The sequence below is a fragment of the Colossoma macropomum genome, unplaced genomic scaffold (genome assembly GCF_904425465.1).
Source record: "Colossoma macropomum unplaced genomic scaffold, Colossoma_macropomum, whole genome shotgun sequence".
Lineage (NCBI taxonomy): Eukaryota > Metazoa > Chordata > Actinopteri > Characiformes > Serrasalmidae > Colossoma > Colossoma macropomum.
The window spans coordinates 3,014,978-3,036,197 of record NW_023494797.1 but is presented as its reverse complement, the minus strand read 5'-3'; the positions used below and the strand labels follow the sequence as shown (position 1 = coordinate 3,036,197).

The 21,220-nt window shown below is 39.1% G+C and overlaps 2 protein-coding genes across 10 annotated transcripts in view; both read right to left on the bottom strand.

The window, feature by feature from the left end:
• The window catches only part of chd9 (chromodomain helicase DNA binding protein 9), a 96,096-nt gene extending 92,885 nt beyond the window's left edge, over window positions 1–3,211 (bottom strand). For 4 of the 7 annotated variants that reach the window (XM_036584027.1, XM_036584030.1, XM_036584031.1 and 1 more), the window contains exon 1: window positions 2,907–3,210. The gene's annotated coding sequence lies outside the window, so the exon portion shown is untranslated. Of the gene's footprint in view, window positions 1–2,436; window positions 2,793–2,906 lie in introns of those variants that run through there. The other 3 variants (XM_036584033.1, XM_036584032.1, XM_036584028.1) reach the window with 2 other exon arrangements.
• Window positions 3,212–4,780: 1,569 nt separating this feature from the next.
• On the bottom strand, window positions 4,781–19,202 carry LOC118817397 (akt interacting protein). Of its 3 annotated transcripts, none has more exons than XM_036584045.1 (10): window positions 19,086–19,202; window positions 17,262–17,365; window positions 14,018–14,226; window positions 13,794–13,858; window positions 13,124–13,224; window positions 12,703–12,791; window positions 11,710–11,808; window positions 9,706–9,813; window positions 6,881–6,941; window positions 4,781–6,610 (listed from the first exon to the last, which is right to left on the bottom strand). In XM_036584045.1, the coding sequence occupies exons 2-10, from the start codon at window positions 17,301–17,303 to the stop codon at window positions 6,503–6,505; spliced, it is 882 nt and encodes a 293-aa protein (XP_036439938.1). In that variant the 5' UTR covers window positions 17,304–17,365; window positions 19,086–19,202; the 3' UTR covers window positions 4,781–6,502. The 3 variants fall into 3 exon arrangements, with proteins under 3 accessions (XP_036439938.1, XP_036439939.1, XP_036439940.1); XM_036584046.1 differs by lacking the exon at window positions 19,086–19,202 and adding an exon at window positions 18,357–18,569; XM_036584047.1 differs by having other exon boundaries at window positions 6,495–6,610; window positions 6,843–6,941.
• Window positions 19,203–21,220: the final 2,018 nt, after the last annotated feature.

Genomic DNA, 21,220 nt, shown 5'->3' with positions numbered 1-21,220 from the left:
ACATTGACCAACACAGGTATCATTACAGAGAGAGCATACTTAGTAGGGATGCACTGCAATGGGAATTGCAGGCTGATGCTGACATCCGATATTTTTCATGTGCGTTTCTGCTGATATCCATGTTTATAAATGTAGAAATTTTCCCTGGATTAGCATCACAGAGAAACATATCATGATATGTATCATGCGTCATGAAACATCTTCATGTATTGTGATCTAAGTAATATTTGCCATATCGTGCATCTCACTGCAAAGGAGTCACAGAGTAAGCTGCTGGTACAGGGTTTCCTCAATCAAATAACTACAAGAATCAAACAACTGCTGTCATCAACAGGTTAATCACTGTTACATTCTCGAGATGATTAAGTCAACTATCTTGGAGATCCTGTGGTTCCACCAGCTACACACACAGCTATATGACATTTTGTAGATGAGCAACATACAAACATTGTGTGTGCATGTGTGTGTGTGTAGGGGGGGAGAAACCCAGGAGATTTTACTACCTGACTCACGGAGCTAACGGAAATAATATTGCCTACAGTAACCTTTCTACTACGGGTGGGTGATATGGCAAAAAATGTATCATATTCAGCACATTACAAGATGCGTTTAGGTGCCTGACACACTGTTTTATTATAGTTTTGTGATAAACTTTCAGCTTGTAATTTATTTCAGTCCATATATTTTAATCCATTCATGGCGAAAGGGTACATGCAGGGCATTGTAAGGTAACAATAAAACATCTTTTTTCAGATTCATGACTATTTTACAATCATCAACATTACACATAAAAACTCAGAAGACACGTGTGTGTTCACGGGGATTTTGGATAGTAAATAAAATGGCTATATTTGTTTTGTAGACATGGCGACCCCTGGTTCCTATCACCATCTCTGTCCTCTGAGTATGTTTCTCTAAAATGAACCACTTCATATCAAACCACTCTGAATGACTGTTTACATTTCAAGGACTGAATTATTCAGATAATTTTTGGTGGAATTCCCCTTTCAACTTTCAATATATGATGATATCCATGACATCTTTGCCTAGAGAAGCGGACTGTCGATCACGATACCAATATTTATCGCGAAAACGGTAAAACTGTGCTATTGCCCACCACTGCTCTCTACCCCAGCTTTCTAACATTTAATACCCTCAAAGCGTGTTTCATTTAAAGTAAGCTATCTGTCGTGTCTGGTTTTGAAGTAGTAACAGCAGCGAAAAGCTCACTGTGCTGAATAACGCAGCTCTTCCAGCAACAGGTTGGCTGCCGTGAACTCGCTCAGGTTTCGCCGCTCTCCAGCGCTTCCTGCTCGGCCAGGAGGCTTTAGGGTCTCTCATCTGTTTATCGCTCGTCCTCCGACAGCGCATCGTATCGCAAACCAGTCGGTACCTGCTGCTCCGAGACCAGCGCGCACCATATGAGGCGCGGACTGTTAAAAGCGCCGTATGTTGGCTATGTTGACCGGGGGGCTAAAAAGAAGGAGCCGGAGTGCCAGGCTTTTTCACCCCGGGGTTAAAGGGGCTGGTGGGTGGAGTGGGGGCTTAGGAGAGGGGACTGTGCACGACCACGCCAACACCGCTTGTCACGATTACCACATTTTACAACATCACGACTCCAGTGCTGAGGCAAATCTGCTGAAGGATATTTTCTGACACTGCACCTGTGGGCTAGAGGTGGGCGATGTGCTAAAAATATTACATCGCGATACTTCAAGGCATTTTCACAATACATGGTACACGACATTTATTTTTTCAGACATCTGATCAGTCGGAACAGACGACAGTAGTGCCACCTTTAAAAAATCAAAAACTGTTAATATGATGATTTTTATTCAATATTTTGCATAAGTTACTGTGTGGCACTAAATCCAGATGAACAGGATTTATTCTGCTCTCTTTGAAATAAAACAGGCAGTTGGTCAGTTTTCTACAAGTACTGACGATGCACAATACGTACATATTTGTATTATGGAATAATTTATCACGAAAACGATATATTGTCACACTGCCCAGCCCGACTAAAGGCTGTGCGTTAACCTGTTGATTGGCTTGTTGTATGTAAGCCAAGCTAATAATAATACAACAGTTAAACGCATTAGATCACGTTTAAAATCGCATACATCAACCCTCGTCTAGTTCAGAGACCTTTACAGCAAAGTTAGCTTTAGTTATCAGGCCTGCTAGCAGCATCCCGAGCATTAGATATCTGAACCCTGACGACACTGTCCATCACCGAGGTGCGTGTTCAGCACTCATCTTCACCATTTCCACGGTTTATGTGGGCGAATAGGACACTGACAGCCCACATACAGTCTCGATGAAGTTTCTAGTTTCAGAATTTAGCATTTTGGTGAATCTGGGTGAAATAAAAGATATACGTTACGTCAAACTGACCCCAACACACTTTCATTCTTTCTTGGCGAACTTACGTACACCTTGACGGAGAAAACGCGCTCGCAGAAGTCAGAAAAAGACCCCCGCACAGTCGATGCATCGCAGCGTTTCCTCCACGTTCACCGTTAGACAGACAGGCAGACAGACGGGGCGAGTTTCCCCCACTGACAAAGTCGCTGTTAGTTCAGAACCACACAGGCAGAATTATCTACTTTTACACCGCCGGCTTTAACTCATGGAGTACTCGGCTTAAAATAAAACAGACACTGTGACTACTAAACAACTAATATCGTTATTATGCTGTATTTTCCTCCATTTCACTTTTCTACCAGGGATTCCCTACAACCAGCTGCACGTCACGGCGTCTCTCTCTCTCTCACCCTCTCTCTATCTCTCTCTCACCGGACTGACTGACAGCCAGCCGGCCACCTGAGTTTCAGCACTGTTTGTTCACGTTTGCCACTTTCTACGACGTCGTTTCGTCAGCGAAAAGAAACACGAGTACTTACCAAAGTGAAGGAAACCCCCCGGTGACAGGACGGTAATTTTACAGAGGACTAAAATATCGATTTTTTTAGTAGTTTATATCGCTGTTGGCGACCTCAGCGGTTCCACCAGTGCTGACGTGATGATGATAACACGCTCATTTGCATGCATGTGACGAGCTCTCTGATTGGTCCGCTCAGACTTCTTTCACTTTGAATTTCCCAGAGACGTTTTGAATTTCATAAGCCCCGTATGGTCTCCTTCTCTATCTGTCTCACTCTGTACTCATCCATGACCGTCATTGAGTTTGATTAGAGGGAAATACGGACTTTTGGAAAGGTCTAACAAGATGGCCGCGTCGAGAAACAGCCAATCAAAAACGGTTTTACTTACCGAGCTCCACCGCTAGTGGCGGCAAGACCGTGCAAACGGGAGAGCGGCCGTTAGAGCCGCTGGTGTGTGAGGACCTCTGCCGGACACTCTCAGCAGCGCTTTCTCTTTAGCTCTGAAGCGCCTGTTTACAGAACGGCTGAGCAGTGAGTTCAGAAGCTTATACCACTCTATTTCTGACCCTTATGTCATTTCTTTTTCTTGAAGGGGATTTTCACCGATTTCTATTGAAGCCCATTCCCGCCACTTAAAAATCCAGCACCTAATAATTCTCACAGTTATGAGAAAGCATTTCAGAATAATGAAATATCTCAAAATAATGACTTCTCATCTCAAAATGAGATCTCAAAATGAAATATCTCAAAATAATGACTTAGCATCTCAAGATGAAGATATCTCAAAATGATGATTTAGCATCTCAAAATAATGAGATAATATCTTAAAATAACGACTTAGTATCACAAAATAACGGAATAGCGATTCACATGCCAAATAACCTATAATTAACCATAATTATGTTATTTTTTAGGTGGCAGGAATGGGCCTCCATAGATTTCTCTACATTTCTGCACTATTATATCAGTGAGATGTAAACAAACACATTCAGAGCAGTTTGCTGTGAAATGCACTGGTGACTCAGTTTTCTTTACAATAGCACCAATAGGAACCAGGGATCATGATGTCTAACACAAATATAGATAGCCATTTTATTTACTATCCAAAAGGATCAGTGAACCTACACGTGTCTTCTGTGTTTTTATTGGTCATACTAATGACTTCAAAATAGTGGTAAATCTAGAAAAAAAAAAAATTGGGGCTCCCTTTTTTAATTTACGACACCCTGCATGTACCTCTCAACCTGGCATGTATGTTAAAACATGTTTTGTCTCAAAACTATCACAGCTACTAGAGATCAGGTAGCATATTTGTAACCACTCCATATAATAGCTTTCTGTGTTATAGTTTTTAGAGTCTCTAAACACTTCAGATGTCTGGCTCCTATCACCACCTCTGTGAAATATTCGTAATTTTTCTTTCTCAGTTTCTAGAACGGATCATTTCACATCAAACCTTTGCATCTTCATTTCTCATCATTTCACTACACAGAGATTTTGATCTATTTTTCTGAAATAAGCTGTTATCATTTCATTTTTTATTCACCTAATTATAACAATCATATTAAATTATTAAAATATTAAATGTTACATACTAAATGTTTTTGGTCACACGGGCCCACTTATTATTACCAAAACAATAGAAAAATCAAATTTCATTGTGCACAAATGTATGAAAATGACATGTAATAATAAAAAAAAATGTAGATGTTCATCTACAAATTCTGTGGCATTAAAAAAAATGATATTAAATATAGTTGTTGGACACAAATGTGTTAAGAATCTAAGCAGCAATTATATCATACCAGTGTTATGAAACTGCAGCCTAATGTGAACTACAACTATTGTTGCAGCCATTTCAAACAAAAACACATCATAATAAAGAAAAGAAATTTGATTCAAGTGTATTTAATCGCAGTTTCCACACTAACAAATTCATAACCATAAACTTCAAAAAGTTGAGGCTTCACCCCTTCACACTCATCCAAAAAGGCATCATTCTTAAAGATTATTCTGATGACTGCAGGACAAATAGAAAAAACAAAATGATGTACATTCAGTTATCAGGGGTTCAAAGACAAGCTATCAGGAAATTCTAGCCAAGAACTGACAAACGTGGAGCAAAATGAAAGCTACTGTTTATATTATCAAATTTTTATATATTTGAAGGGATCGCAAGTTTTGTCCATAATGTGTACATGGTGCGATTTTACACCCCAAAACCTATGAAACTGTAATTTCAAATTTATTGGCTTTAAGATAACAGCATTTTAAAACCTCACTGTTCACACAGTCCAAGCTTCATGTCAGTGAGAAGGGGAACACAGGAGAAGAGAAGGTGAGAGAGGAAGTGAACAAAATGTATCACACACCATCTTCCGAAATTCTGGGGGGGAATCTTAAACAAAGCTTTCACCATTTTATATTCATATATAAATAAACCAGTGGTTTTTAGTTGACCTCTGATGGAGAGGCTTTCCATTTCCACAAAAAGCTTCACTATTTACATATGAAATACCTTCAGCCATTCGTTAAGACATTCCAAACAAATTCTGAAAAGACAAATTATGTATAACTTATTGTCTTCATTAAAAATGGTATTCCCCTTAATCTGTAATATATATTAAAACTATTTAATACACAGAATGCTTTATTACACAAAAGTAGGAGAAATAAAAAGAAAAAATAATAAAAATAAGAAACCCCAAAGCACTCAAAAATAAATGTAGTGTTAACTAGTTTCTCAGTTCAAAAAAAGTCTGGATCAGAATGAAAATAACAACCGTATGCAAGAATGTGCATGTTTACAAAAACCATTGTGAAAATTAAAGGCCCAGTTTTAACCCCAAAAATCATGAGGAAACCCAAGTTTGGATCCAAGCTTCATGTTCCACCAATTTATAGCAATTTATGACAAGCACCTGACCTAGTGTGGTCTTACCATTAGGTCAGATATCTTTATTAGAAGTTCTATTGATAGTTTTCTAGGCTGTTTTGAATAGAACTATCTGGGGGACTAACTATTCCAGCCTTAGAACAGACACTGTATTAAGAGATCAAAGAATTACTGTGATGTCTAAACCTCTCACTGGTGAAAGAAAAAGGTTGGATCTTTACAAACCTAGCAATTAAAACTGCCCAGTTATAAGCCACAATGCTGCTCAATCTAAAGCCACCTGAACATTCTTTATGAATTTTACTGCAAAGAACCATTGTTTCTACAAAAAAACCAAAAACCCTTCCACAATATTGTGAGGTGGTCTGTTGCGCCTTAAGAAAATATAAAAGAAAAAGCAAAAAGTATATGTGCAAGTCACAATGTTGTCTAAAGAAAACAAACTCTATGCAATTTGATTGCATTTCTGCCTTGGCATGATGACTACGACATCCACTCGGGTCTATACCAGAGAAGCACAAGCTTGTTTTCAAGATGTAAAGCTGTTTCAGCAGAGGTCTAGAATAAATTTGTTTAAAGCTGAGCAAGTGGGTTTTGCAAAATGAGAAGTCCATGGAACTGCTTCGAGTCTTAGAGATGAGGGGGCAAGCCACGAAGTGCGAGTGGCGTGAATATAGCTCAGCAACGCCTACAGTGGCCAGCGACTGGTACTACAGGCTCAAGTCTGCAGGGGGTACTCCTCTTTGCTGAATGGCTGTGTGGATCCAGGTTTCACCCAAGACAGTCCCGACACCTGCAGCCCTTTTGGGAGATCCTCAGGCCGTCTCTGTGACAAAATAAGGAATTAGGGTCAAGGATTATGGGAAGCTTGATTTCCTAAAAGTAGCAAGAACAGTTATGCAGTAGAGATCACGCTGTCCATCAAACATTGAGTTTACTTAGAAAAGAACTTTTGTATGAACTTAAGTCTAGACAGGAACAGGTTTTTACATAAGCACAGCTAACAAAAATGCTTAAAAACAGCATGCATCAGGAGTCAGGAAGAAGCCAGTTTTTACTTGGTCTCGGGAGGTGCACGGGAGCGTCAAGCACTCACTTTGTGTGTGAACATCTTCTCTTTCGCCTCTTCATGCACAGCTGGGTTCCATGGAGAGAAGCTGGAAAGGACAAATGACAAATAAGAAAAATAAAAATTTATTACCCTGCTACAGCCTGACCTACATTTACCCCAGTCTACGCTTTTAAGTAGACTTAAACCCCAGGAACCAATGCTACGCCACTAAATACAGCAAAATGTAAATTAACCATGTAAGTGAACTCCTAGGTAGGGTGACATTTTGCCATTCTTTTTTCCTGGATGAAAGTAGAGGTTTCCAATTCAGGTCATTAAGTACCACTGCCTTACATAATTTAGCATTTTCCTTACTCTAACAAAACCAGTTCAACTTAGGACAGACGTGTTAACATGCTAACTAGTTGAATCAAGTGTGTCGAAGCAAGGAAAACAGCTGAGAGCTGAGTTACACAAGCACCAGGATTGAGAAACACTAGGATACACTAGGATAAACCATGCACATTTCAGTTCAAAAATAGCTTTCATAACCTTGCAAGATATGACAGATCAAATGAAAAGCTATTTACAGCAGCTTTATCATGGAAAATTAACAGAGTCAGAGGAAAGGCACAGCACGATCATTCCATGGAAAGGGTACCATTTTAGTCCACAATGTTCAATGCCTTGTATAAAAGACCGAAATCTGCCATATACAAGTTCATCTTATAAATAATGTATTATTACATTAGGTGACATGATGAAGGGAAAAAATGACATTCAAGTCCCCAGAGGAGCAACATTTAAAATACTTCCTTTTCCTTAGGAGTGGAAAGAGTAAAATCCCTTCTTACGTAAAAGTACTGTTACTATAGTGATATTTTACTTGAGTAAAAGTGTTAGTAAAGAAAATTACTCAAGTAAGAGTAAACAGTTTCTTGGAAAACTACTTGAGTAATACTTTGTCCACAATCACACCCTGAAAATATTCCTGAGTTGACTTTGCTGATATGTGATTCTGAGAGCTGAGACTGATCATAGTATGTTCCACTAGTGCACATTTACATGTTTCTGTGAACTGTGCAAGGAACAAGGTTTTACATTAAACTACATGCATTTCATGGTTAGATGATTCTATAAGGCTTCCTAGTTTATCTGTTTCCAATTAAATACTTTAAAATCCCTGAAAGGCTGCACAGTTTTTCACTTTAATTAATATAACTGATACATTTATTAAAAAATGTAATTTTTTAGTGAAAGTCCTACTGCTCATCAGCTCTTTGAACATTTGCTTACATTAATAGGTGTCAATCTCTACAAAGACTACACCTTATATTCACAGCCTTCAAACTGTATAAATGAAATGACACCTGTATAGTATATTTCTACCATTAATAGAAAAGAATGACCTGGCAGAATAAAGTTTCTGATGTAGTATTATCTGTAAGGTGAGATTGAGCAGTGAATGTATTTTTGCAAATGCATTTTTAAGTGAAAGCCCAGACATGCAGCCAAAACTGTACAGTTTTTTCTACAATCAGACCGATCAATGATCTCAATATTATAGCACAACACCTTTGAGGGATGCCCTGGTGTCTCTGAGGGCTCTTTTAAATACTGTGAGGGGAGCTCTGTTTAATCTGTGTACAGCATGCATGCAGCAAAAGAACTTCACACCCCACCCACAATCTGATCAGATTAGGCTAGTAAGCTTTAAAATGAATTAAATAAATAAATTGCAGCATGACTGAATTGTTGTCCAGAGTTTATGGGAAAGCTGTATTAGACCCGTATCACAGTCGTATATGGCTGTTTTAAACAGTGACTAAACTAAGTTATATTTTAAATGGCCAAACCCCAGACTATGCGTTGATACCTGTTAACTGAAGTAGCACGCTAACAGTTAGTTGTAATAAAATATATGCAGCAGATTTTAAGCGTAAATAAATAGATACATAAAAGTAAGAAGACAATAGAAAACGCAGTACCAGTTCAGCTATGATTAGCTACCTGAGCAGATGCTCCCTCAGGCTGGAGTTGTGAAAAACAGATCTCTGCAGGTTTTGTGTTTAGTCCCTGATAACACTGTTTTCTTAGCTCATTTGTATACAAATATAGATGACCATTTGGATAAAGTCTGTTACTCATGCATGCTGGTCTCTTTTTCTTTCTGTCTCCAGACTGGATGTCTCTGTAGTGTTTTTGCAGCTGGGAGCTGCTCTATTTTGAATCTTTTACATTTAACCAGTCTGTGTACAGCTTACTTGTTATTTATTCTAATTGGTTTAATCTGAGTTGATATGCTTGTAATTTATTTTTACTTTATAACTTTTTTTTAAAGTACAGTAACACAAGTAAATTCGTTACTTTCCACCTCTGATTTAGCTTTTCTTTAACATTGATAATTTGTTTTTTTCTTCTTATTTGGCATGGTTCGTTAAGCTTTCCATCCTGTCACAGAAAATAGGCAGAGAAAACATTTATTTTTTAATACATTTTTGCATATAATTTGCATAATACATTCACAGGAAGGTCAGGTAATTTACTGTGGAAAGACTCATGTTAAAAGATCTAAGCTTAGTAACAGGCAGCCTGAAATAGTCCATCCACTCATATTCACTTCCGTTCAGTGTAATGGGGCTACATAGCTATTTTGCACAAAAATGTAATACAACGGCAACTGAGGTGTAAAACAATCTGTTTTTGGTTAAGCAGCATATACAATTAAACCTAGCGCACTGATTTCTTGAAACGGGGGAAAAACAAATTATAATGTCCATTTGGCACCAAGCTCATGGAATGAATCAGGAAACTAATTATGAATGGCCTAAAGGCCTACACGTTAGTTACAACTTTTTGATTATACTTGCCTTATTGCATAAGGATCATCTATCTTGGGTTGGTCAAAAAGGTGGCTGTTGCATAGTTTCACACTGTCAACCACCTTACTTTTGAAGAGCTGAATGTCCTTGTCATATCTGTAAACAAAGAAAACAACAAGTTATCAGGCAGAAACAAACAAGTATGTAGTAGTCTTAACATTCACATGTCAGGCATCTGGGGCCTCATACAGCCAAAACAATGACATCACTTTAATAACGACAGGGCTCAGCTACAAACATCATCTGACTATTTCTAACCTATAGCCTCGCAGAGCCAGACGTGTTCCTGTATCAAGAATACACATCTAGGGACAACTATGACAATTTGTGTGCTAAATGTGAAGGTGGGAACAAACAGTGTGAAAATTCTAAACAAATCCATAGCAGAGCACGATGATGCGCTCATTAACATTGTCCGACAGACAAAAAGCCTGGAGTTAGACCTATGACTGTAACAGAAGTTATCATCGCTGAAGCTTGGCCCCCAAAAACTTCAATTAAGCATGCAGATGTCTGTTGCTTGTCTGGAGAACACATTACATGCAGTAAAAAACACAACCTCTTGTAATGAAATGTTCTGTTCAACCACACTATTCATTAGCTTTAGGAGATATCCAGTAATATAAGGTGACAACGGTTTACCAGCAGCTGTATAATGCTTGTGTCAATCACAGTTGCGACTATATAGATGGAGTAAAAGTGATGTCGAAAGAATTGGCAGCTATGTTCCAGAAAAAAGAAGCTCTCACGTTTGTAGCAGTTAAACGACATGCCACATATATATATATATATATATATATATATATATATATATATATATATATATATATATATATATAAAAAACACACACACACACACACACACACACACACACACACTCACACACACTCACACACACTCAATCCGACCAATGGCATGAACTTTATCCACAGCTATTCCAACAAGCTGCTGACAGAATAAGTCCAAATGGTCCATTTCTGCACCGTGACCTGCATATGCAGCTGGAATCCCCTTTGCATTTTGGTCAGTATTGGACATATAACCAAGACAATCAATTTTTGTGTTTTAAACATATAGTTGTACACAGCTGGGCAGGTCTGGTAAACTGGACTTTTAATCTCTTTCCTCTTAAAATAATCTCTACCAACATTTAAACTGGTTTCACTGAATAGATTTTGCACATTGAGGACACCTTTTGAAAACCTAAACTAAATGGCATATCTAAAACATTAATTTTGAAGAATGAACGTGACCTAATAATTGCATTTCGCTAGCTAGCTTGCTTTGCCTGTGTTCCTGACGATTGTACTCCAGAAAATAAAAGAGCATGTACCTGAAGGATTTGGGAGTGGATTTTAGAAGGGGCATACCCTTGTTTGCGGAAGATTTTGCAGCAATCCAGCACCAAAAGTTTAACAAGCTGTCCCCAGACAGATACACAAGCTGTCCCCAGACAGATACAAGATAACATTTAGCTCTGCAAGACTATCTAATCTACAGGGAGATTCACTCGAAAGAGGCCCCGAATATTCTGTAATAACTCTTGCTAGGACGAAGCAATCTGAACGAAACAAGTTAATTGTGCTCCTCAGTATATGGAGCTTCAAACAAGCTGGGATGCCCCTGTGACAGAGCGATGAGGTAGGCACCGGACCATCGTTGCAACGCTTAACCTCCGTTTGCAACTTCCATGTGCACACCCCGTACCCCTTCACTCAGTCACTCATCAGGATGGTGGTGTACAGTATCGAGCAGCGCGTCAAGGTATGTTGCGTATATTTTTTATTCAGACTGCTTCATCCTAACGAGAGTTACAACAGAATATTTGAGGCCTCTTTTGAGTGAATCTTCCTGTACAACAGCACAAGGCATTTAAAAAAAAATTCCAAAAGTTTTACCAAGCCCGCTTTTATGTCACTTATAAGCAATGTGTTAATGTACCATCATATCAACAAGCGCATCCACACACACCCACCCACACACACACTTACAGTACAGCAGCCTCTGGGTTGAGTGGTTCCATGGTATTAATCTTGTAGAAGACCGTACGTGCATACATCAGCACCTGCCAGATGTGGTTATGGTTCCGTCTGCAGAAGTGAGAGACCCTGTGACTAGCTTAGTTACAGTTACATTTAAAAAATAAATTAATGAATGCTTGCAAATGATGGATGGTCATAGGATGGATGATCATAATTAAGAATAGCTATTAGAAGACTTAATGCCATTTGCAACCCTACAAGGAGCCTGTTGTGCTCGTACAAAAAAAAAAATATATATATATATACACATACATACATACATACATATACACACACACACATATATATATATATATATATATATATATATATAAAAAAAAGACTACCTTTCGGTAATAATGTCTGTTGTAATTGCCCAGTGTAGTTCAAATGCTTTTCTTACTGCTCTGGACTGCTTGCTACCCTGCTTTTCACCGCATTTATTTCTGAAAATAAACGACAGCGTGCCGGCAAACAAGCCATTCTTCTGCCGCACAGAGAAACTTAAAACTGCAGCAGGCATTAAAAATAATACGGCTGAGTTTAACAAATGCTTGGGCGTAAAACGGCTACTGATGCGGTTGAAAAGACTTTTATTTCCTCTGCTTTCCTGCACTGTTCATCACTGACAGGTTTAAACAGGTCTCAGGAACCTGGTCAGGGTTACCAGATTGTTCAGCATTCCTCAAAATAGCATTTTATGGTACTAGCTATGACAACAATTGTTTATAAGTGATGCTTTTCTATTGTCCTGTAGTATTTCAAGTTTCATTAATAATAATAATAATAATAATAATGACAATAAATCATCATTTTGTCGTTAAAATCTTGAGATTTCCCAGTTCTTTTAGAAAAAATCATATACTATGGATAATATTTGCTAGAAAAATCATGCTTCCATCAGCAGTAAACAGTAACGGTTTATTAACCAATGATCAAAATGCATTAGCCTTCTTCACTGACCTCCACTTGGTGAATACTCTCCTCACATCTAGCTCTCCAGAAACAGGGTCCACCAGCGGGTGAAAGACCGGGATATCAAACACCACTCTCTGCCAGAGAAAGGCACAGTCACACATGTTTTACCTCCTAAAAAAGTCCCTAGTTAAAAAGACTCAACTTTCTTTAAAAACTCTGTTCCTCGGCTGCCTTAAGGAAGACACCCAGAAATCCTTATAATGGGGGAAAAAGGCTATGTGTTCTGGAAATATGCCTGTCTATTGCACCTTGGGCTGTTTTGCAAAGTTTAAGATTGTCTTGATTTTTCAATAGCATAGCAATAGAAATAGACAGCATCGCTGTTCAGGCAAAAGGAGAAATACGGTCACTATTCAGTATGAAGTCAATGTAAGCTGCATTTGTGCAGTGAAACTACTGTACTCACAGGACATTCTCCATCTGGGTAGTTATCAGGAATGTACACGGTGAATTTAAAAACGCCGTCCTGATACAAGCCATGGCGAATGAAAATCACACCAAACCACACTGATGAGAGAGAGAGAGAGAGAGAAAGAGAGCGCGAGAGAGAGCGCGAGAGAGAGAGAGAGAGAGAGAGAGAGAGAGAGAGAGCGAGCGAGAGAGAGAGAGAGAGAGAGAGAGAGCTCACTATAAAATAAAATATGTGCTGCCCTGTTTTTGCCCCTTACCCCGCACATGTTAGTGCTTTCCTGCTGTAGTACACCCAATTCTAATGAGTTAATTAGCTGCATCAGGTGTGTTGGGAGAAGGGTAAAAGCTAAAATGTGCCACTGGTGTAGAACAGTACTTCAAGAAAGCCTCATTTTAAAGTGTATATGAATATGGACAAAGGCATACGAAACTACTACTACTATCACCACCACCATTAATACTTTCCACAGTAAGTAATGAATTATGCATAAATTATGTTACATTTAAAAACTGCAACTGGTACTTCCTGAACATTTTTTAAAACATTTTCTTTACTGATACTGCATCTGCCTTGGTGAGATGCTGGTATAAAAAGAATTTCAGCAACACAGTGAAATTCCCCAACAAGCCCTTAGGTGAGCAGTGCAGACATTGTGTACTCTTACTCAAGGCTGATCTGTAGGAGGGCTGAACGTAGATGCCCGGGAGTTTCTGCTTTATCACCAGTGTACTGCAAAACAGACCAAAGTCATCATGTCAGTGTCAACTGAGAGAATATGCTCATCTTACACTAGTTATTGTAACAGCATGGAGCTAATTAATGCATTTTGATCACTGAAGTCTGAAAAAAACTCCACGACACCCCTGAAAGAACTCAAACATCACGTACAACTCAGCAAGCAGGGAATACTCCAGGTAAAAGGGTCCATAGGAGGCGTGTGTGCCGTTGGTGGCTTGAGCGGCAGAAGCTGGTGATGATGGTTTAGTGATGGGCACTGCATTTTTAGGGATGGAGGGCAGCTGCTTCTTCCCAAAGGGAGGTCGAACTGGGCTGGCTTTCTGCTCACCTGGACCACCCTGCTCCTCACTGTCAGATCTCTAAACAAACAAAACAGAGAAGTAAAAAGTTAGAATCTCCAGTGGAAATCTTTGGCCTGCAGCTATACAACTGGTTTCCATATCTGGTGTTGAAGTACCTGCTGTAAAGCGTGCTTTTACAGTTGGCAAAATTTGTGATAATGAATTTGCATCAGTTCCACTGCCACATGACCCATAACGTACCTGTGCTGAATTTGGAAGCCCTTATTGCAGGTGTACCAAGTGCATTGAAACAGGACTAATGCCAAAAGGCACAAACCAAAACATCTTAGTACTATTTTTAATTTGACCCAAAAAAAAAAACAAAAAAAAACCAAACACAACAAACCAAACAAACAGACGACAAGTAATCGAACTGGCTACTATGAGAACATCCAATATAACGCACACGGTTTAAATTCTGGCTGTATTTCAGGAGTACTAGCAAACAATCTGAGACGCACAGTAATTCTCTTTGTCAAGAAAACTGAAGTAGAGCAGAGAAACATCACAGCCAAACAGAGGCACAAATGTCTCAAATTTTTTCAGTATATAACATGAGGCACGTTTACTAGGCAGCAAGTTTCGCAGGAGAAATTTCACTACTGTGGCATTTGTCAGTGTTTAGATTAAGCTAGCATCAAAATTAGCATTTATTAGCTAACCAACCAGCTGCCTTCTGAAATCATTCTCTGAGTGTTTCATATATTGAAGGCCTATTAACTATGACGTTTTCGTTGTTTTCGTGCTGTAGGTGAGAGCTTTGACCATGCTAGGGCCAGTTCTTGTGGTCATCCACAGGGAAGCCACATTTTTCATTATCGCAAAAAGAGGCAAGGATGTTAGTTGAATGTTGGGAGATGAATGTCGCAGAGCACTAAATTAACTTTATTGTTACCAATGATTACAGCACTTTTGTCTGTTTAAGCTACCTTGTTTAGGTATACTAAAGAAGGACATCAGAGATGTAAAAATAGGGATGCCAACTGCATTTCCATTGAAGCTCCCATCACTGGAAGCATAGCCACTGACAGATCAGAGCCTTTCTGCCCAGAGGCACAACAAAACTGGGTTAGTTGCTGATTGGACTGCTCAGTAAGCAAGTTATCGACCATCAGGCAGGACACAAGGATCTGACCTTAAATGATCTTCATGCTCTACAACAACACGCAGGGTATTCTCAAGGTTCTCCCATTTCTGCTGGTTTGGGAGTGGTGTGAAAGTCTGGGTACACTATGCTCATTTTGCTTAAACTGGGAGTTGACTGATAAACTTATTTGGCTCTCCTATCTGAATTGACCTGAAAAACAAGCAGCATCATATTGGACAAGGAAGGGGTTGTACAGTCATATGCAAACGCTTTGGTGCCCCAGCCAAATAACACTTTGCTGAATTTCTACGTTTCACAAAGAACACATTTCTGCGCATTTGAATGCAAAACTACTGTTTATTTGCTGAATTCAACATTCAGTTTGTTCTCTATAGAAGATTGTGTTAACTTATTTTGACAATCAGAATCAGCAGAATTTGTAATTTCACTGGGGGCGTTCAAACTTTTGCATATGACCATATATTTTAAGGTTTAAACTAATCAGCTTAATATCCCTTGTCATTGGACGAAGGTCTGCTGACATCATTCTGGGTCTTATTACACTCAATTAATTACAAGCTAAAGACTTTGTCTGAGTAATACCCTACGTCAAAAACTTCACAAATGATTAATTTCTTTCTTAGGTCAATGACAATCTGTTATCTGGCACCAATAAGACGCTTTTGTGCCGACAGCTGTACAGTAGTCAGTCTGGCTTTGGAGAATTAGGACATGAAGAGCCCTGAGGCGTAACTGAAAACCAAAGGGAATACAGCCAGCTCCCAGAACTACCACACATTCAGCTACTGTAACAGCTCGAAAAGGTGTAACCACATAGTTGGAAGCACCAAACACACAAAGCTAGAGACATTACACTGGAACTTGTTCACCTCTCAGGCTGCTTGCTAATACTCAGTTTCTGTAACCTCCTCTAAGCAGCAACAGAGAAGAACCAAGGTGTGAGGCAGCAGTCATGAGTCAGCAAGTCTACGAGCACTACAGAGAGACTTTAAGCATTACTACTAGACAAACTGAAGCTGTGAACCACACCACACCACACCATGTTAAACACTGGGCACAAGGTGACAGAACCTACACTTTACAATAAACAAAGTTTCCTTAAAAAAAAAAAAAATAAATAAAAAAATATGCACACTGAACAGGTCCATAACCCACATTTTTGTGCATTTTTTCCACTCCTAAGGTCCATGTATGACATTTCTGTGGTTTTAAATACAAAAAATATGACGTTCCAACATCTTAGACTTCTTAGAATTAAACTCCTTAGAATTGAACAGGCTATTTTTGTTATTGTGTCTTTAACTGATATGTAAATGCCCTCTGTTCTGATTGGCTGCCTTGTATTGCTCCTGATTCACAAAACAGTCCAGAACGAAACATTTAATGGGATTTCAACGGGAAAGGGCGGTACTAAACTGCTGTAGGCTAAATAAATGGATGTTAATATGTTGTTTTGCATGACATTATAAAATAATTAACTCAACGTGAGCTGTTACTGCAGCTTGGCTTCCCAAATATGGACTATATGGACTAAGGAATTAAATATTTTCAAACAAAGTTTACATAGCACATCAGTCTTACTTCAAACTGAAATCATAAGTACTATGAGCTGTGACCTCTAGAAAAACATCTTGCTTCATCAACAACTTCAGTGAAGTCACTTGTTAACCAAGTTGTGTATGCACAGCCCTCCTTAGTCAGCAAAGAACTTCAGAGCCACACAGCCTTTGCACATTAAAGGCCACATGGCTTGCAATTCAGCAAACGATGACTGACAGTGGCAATAAATACTCAGAAAGGCCTCTCCTTAGGGGCACTTCAACAAGTGTCAAAGCCTTGTGCAATCAGAAACTTGCAGTTTACCCTAACTATTTTAGAACAGTCAAAAGCTACTGTTTGTGGTACAAGTAAACGTGTGGACCACAGAAATGATGCCCACTCTCACCTTACGACCGGCGTTTGTAGACATGCTCCAAAAAGGGTTCATTACTCATTGAGCCTCTGCAGGGTGTGTGCTTCTATGCCTCTCAATGGCATCCGCAGAATTCACTGTGGGAGAGAGAGAGAGAGTGAGCTGATGAGAGGCCTGACGCCTGGGCAACACAATGTGCAACCTGATGCAGCATGACAGCTGCTGACAATCCAGTCTGCTGATGGTGTCTGTTCTACTCTAACTCAAAGCATACTTTAAACAGCCTACCCAAAAGTGTTAGGCTAAAGCCAAGATTTTCAAACACTGCAAAACAGATAATTGATCTGTACAGCAGCAGTAGTACAACAATAATACTCTCATGTGCCCACACCCCAACCACCCCCTTTATCTAGTACTGCTTCTGACATTATTTGTACAATGTCTGATTTTTAGTTACCTTCGTTCTGTTCTACGTTTACTCTAATAGATTTGTTTCTATTTTTTGTTCAGTTCTTGCTATATTCTGCTGCACTGATGCTGCTTTACTATGTGGTAACTGTCACTTTCTCGTGTTCTGATTAGTGTCAGCTTTGTTCTACCATGCAGGGGTACAGTGCTCATTTCGGAGGAGGGTGCATTAGCTAGCTAGCTGGCTACACATCCGTGTGAGGAAACTTCACCTAGTAAAACATCTAACCAGATGGCAATAAAGAAATACAGACGACTGTGACACTCATCATCGACACAGGACCCCTCCAGCCAGCCAGACAAAGTAATCAACGAATGGGCGAGTCAAAGTTCACTTAGTTATGCATTGTTATTAGCTAACCTAGATGTAAAAAGACGCCAACATCTTAAGCTCGCTAGTAGCTAGCAAGTTGTCGTAGATTGTATTGGGGGTTTGATTTCTCTCAAGAAAAAGTCCTTAGGTCAAGCATAAAATGCTAAGTACAAACGTACAAATGATTGCATTGGTAAGGCATTAATTAACTAATGTCTTTGCCGGACTGACGTTGTAATTAGCCTTCTTCCCAACCTTCAGTTAGCTAAGCGAAGCTAGCTACCGAGTTTTCTTCAGTAGGAATCGCTTAGCTAGGCTAGCTAGCTAGCTAAGGTGTAACCACTTACTTGGAAAAGCCAGACACACAAAACTGGAAGCACACTACTCTGTAACTCGTTCGCTTTTCAGACTGTTAGTCAATACTCAAACATACTTTATCCATTCAGACTGCAGGCGACCTAAATGCTAGTTAGCAGCAAACATGAACAGTTAACTAGCGAAATAATCCATAAATCTGAGTAGCAGGAACCCAAATACTTCAACGCCTCACTAGCGTGCTAATAGGCGGGCCAAAGATCTCGGACAAATTTTATTGGTTGATGAAAGGAGGCGGGCAGCATTTAAGAGAGTTCTTATTGGTTGCAGCATACCGACGTGAGGGAAGAGTCGCGTGTGTTTGGCCAACATACTGTCAATCAAATGTTACGGTACAAACACACTAGATAAAGCCACCGAACTTTTCAGACCAAATATGATTCAGTAATGAATGCCGCATATATATATAAATATAAACTCCTGCGGTTGGAGTGGTGGGATATTTCAGCTCACGCAGAGACAAATAAGGGCAATGAGAAACATAATGACATGCGTTCTGTCTGGATAAAATGACAGGGCTAGCAGCTCAGCTAGCAGGCTAGCTATTGTTTTCGTTTTTGTGGATAATATTACTCAGCCTGAATGTCATTTTAAACCTACACCCCTCTCTCAACGAGCGCCCCAGATGCGCAGCGTTAAGCGCTCATAGACGCATTTTTACTTAACCTTTAACGGAATGATAGGGTCCTTTAATTTCTTACCTCGCTAAATTCCTGAGATATCAGACATTTTTAAAGCACGTAGACTACATTCCTCCCGGTTAGAGCCGTTTCCTTGCTGATCGGTGCCAGCTGTGCTACTTTCCTCTCATTGGTTTGTAGAGGAGGGGCTGAGTCTCTATAGTCCCCGCTCACTGTCAATCATTCGGGATCAGCGGGGATGACTTTGATTGGCTTTTTAAAGGATTTAAAGTGGAATTCCACAATTTTCGCAACGATTCTGCATAATTAATTTGTTAAGATGTAACGGGGGCTAAGCCTGTACTAGGGGGGTCTGGGGATATGGTCCCACAGTAGAATTTGTTTAAAGGTCCTAAAATGTCTGTTAATCGTGAATTTTTAGAGTAGCAACAGCCATGGCGGTTTGGTCAGACTGGCACGCAGCAGATCTGTCTCTTTGTAGTTTGTATAAAGTACAGAGCTAATATGACGTAAACACTATATCCATCCACAGGCACAGATCAAGCAAAGGTACTGAAGTCACGCAATGCTATCTTCTCTCTCTTAGATAAGATGCGGGTCCTATGTATGTTATTCAAATACACAGATTATGGGGATTATAGCCAGCTATACTGTATATGTAGTTTGCCACAAATTCATATTGTAGGTGGGGAGTCACTCTGTAACTACTTACTGTTTCAGTTATGAGTATAATAGATTATAGTCTAAAGTTTATTTTAATTTAATTTTATTTTATTGTATAATTTATTGTTTTATTTTACTGTCTTCAGCTTCAGGGGTTGCCGACTCACATTACTTTGCAGAGCGAGACCCTCCCCAGGTCAGGTATGATTGGCTCACAACTTATGAGTTCTGATGTGATTGGCCGAGCCGGGCGTTCCACTTTTCACTTTATGTTAATAAATCTTCGGTAGCACAGCAGAGGCAGCGCTGCATTAGAGCAGGTTGCGCCCTGCTATGACATAATGAAGAATGAATGAGAATTAACTATGGAGGCTTTAAACTATTATGTTTATTTGGGAAGATGGGGCCAAATAACACAAGGGGTGGCTAAAGAGCCCTAAAACTGGTGTACCGATGTCCATGAGACATCGCAGAGTTGTTTATGTGAAATGTGCTATTCTATAGATACTTACTGAGTCAGAATTATTCACAGTGGTGGTGATAAGAAGCAGGTGTGTGAAGTGTTTAATGGCACTAAAAGCCCACTCACAGAAAGCTCTTACATGAAATGGTTACAAATATATTATGTTGTTAATTTACCACAATTTTACCATTATCAACATTACATATAAAAACTCAGAAGACACAGCAAGTTCACTCGTCATTTTGAAGAGTAAATAAAATGGCTGTATTTGTGCTGTGGTAATCACAATCCCTGGTTTCTATCACTTGACACCTTTCATAGAAACATTTCAGCTAAATCCCTTGATACATTTCTCTAAAATGTGTATATATTCAATATATATCATATTTAAAACAAATTTCTTTTTTTATCACATAAATTAAGTAAATAAATTCAGGTTACAGAGATTACAGATTTTTACTAAAGCAAAACTAATCCAAATTTGACTGTGAATCATGCATGGAAGTATGAAAATTGCATGTAATCAAAAAAGAAATTCATCTAAAGTATATCAATACAAAATTTCTTCACTTTAGCTCAATCAGAACATGTTCTGTGGCATTTTTACTTATCATGCTAAATTTTGTTGTTAGACATGAATGCATTAATCATACTTACATTTGTTTTATTTTCATCACCTTGTTCTCAAGATACACTGAAAAAAAGTGCTTTGAATTTGTTGTAAATGTGTGCATAATTTCTGCACAGATATCCGACTGCAAAACAATACTCATCTTTCAGATTACTTCATTTTGTTCGTTGATGTAACGTTGATTTAATATATCAAACAATCAGCCTATTTGACCAACACTTTCTCATGATTCATATTGATTCCTTCCATTCAGGAATATTTATTCCCCTTCAATCTCATTAAGGCAGAGAGAAGATTCTGACACTTTCCACATTAACATCAGGCAAAACAGATGAGCTAAAAGTGATAGAGAAGTTTACTGAAGCAAGAGAGAAAGGTTTTAAGAAGCATGGAAAATTTGAGTTGTGAGTTCAGGCCCCACTCAAACCAGCGCAAATG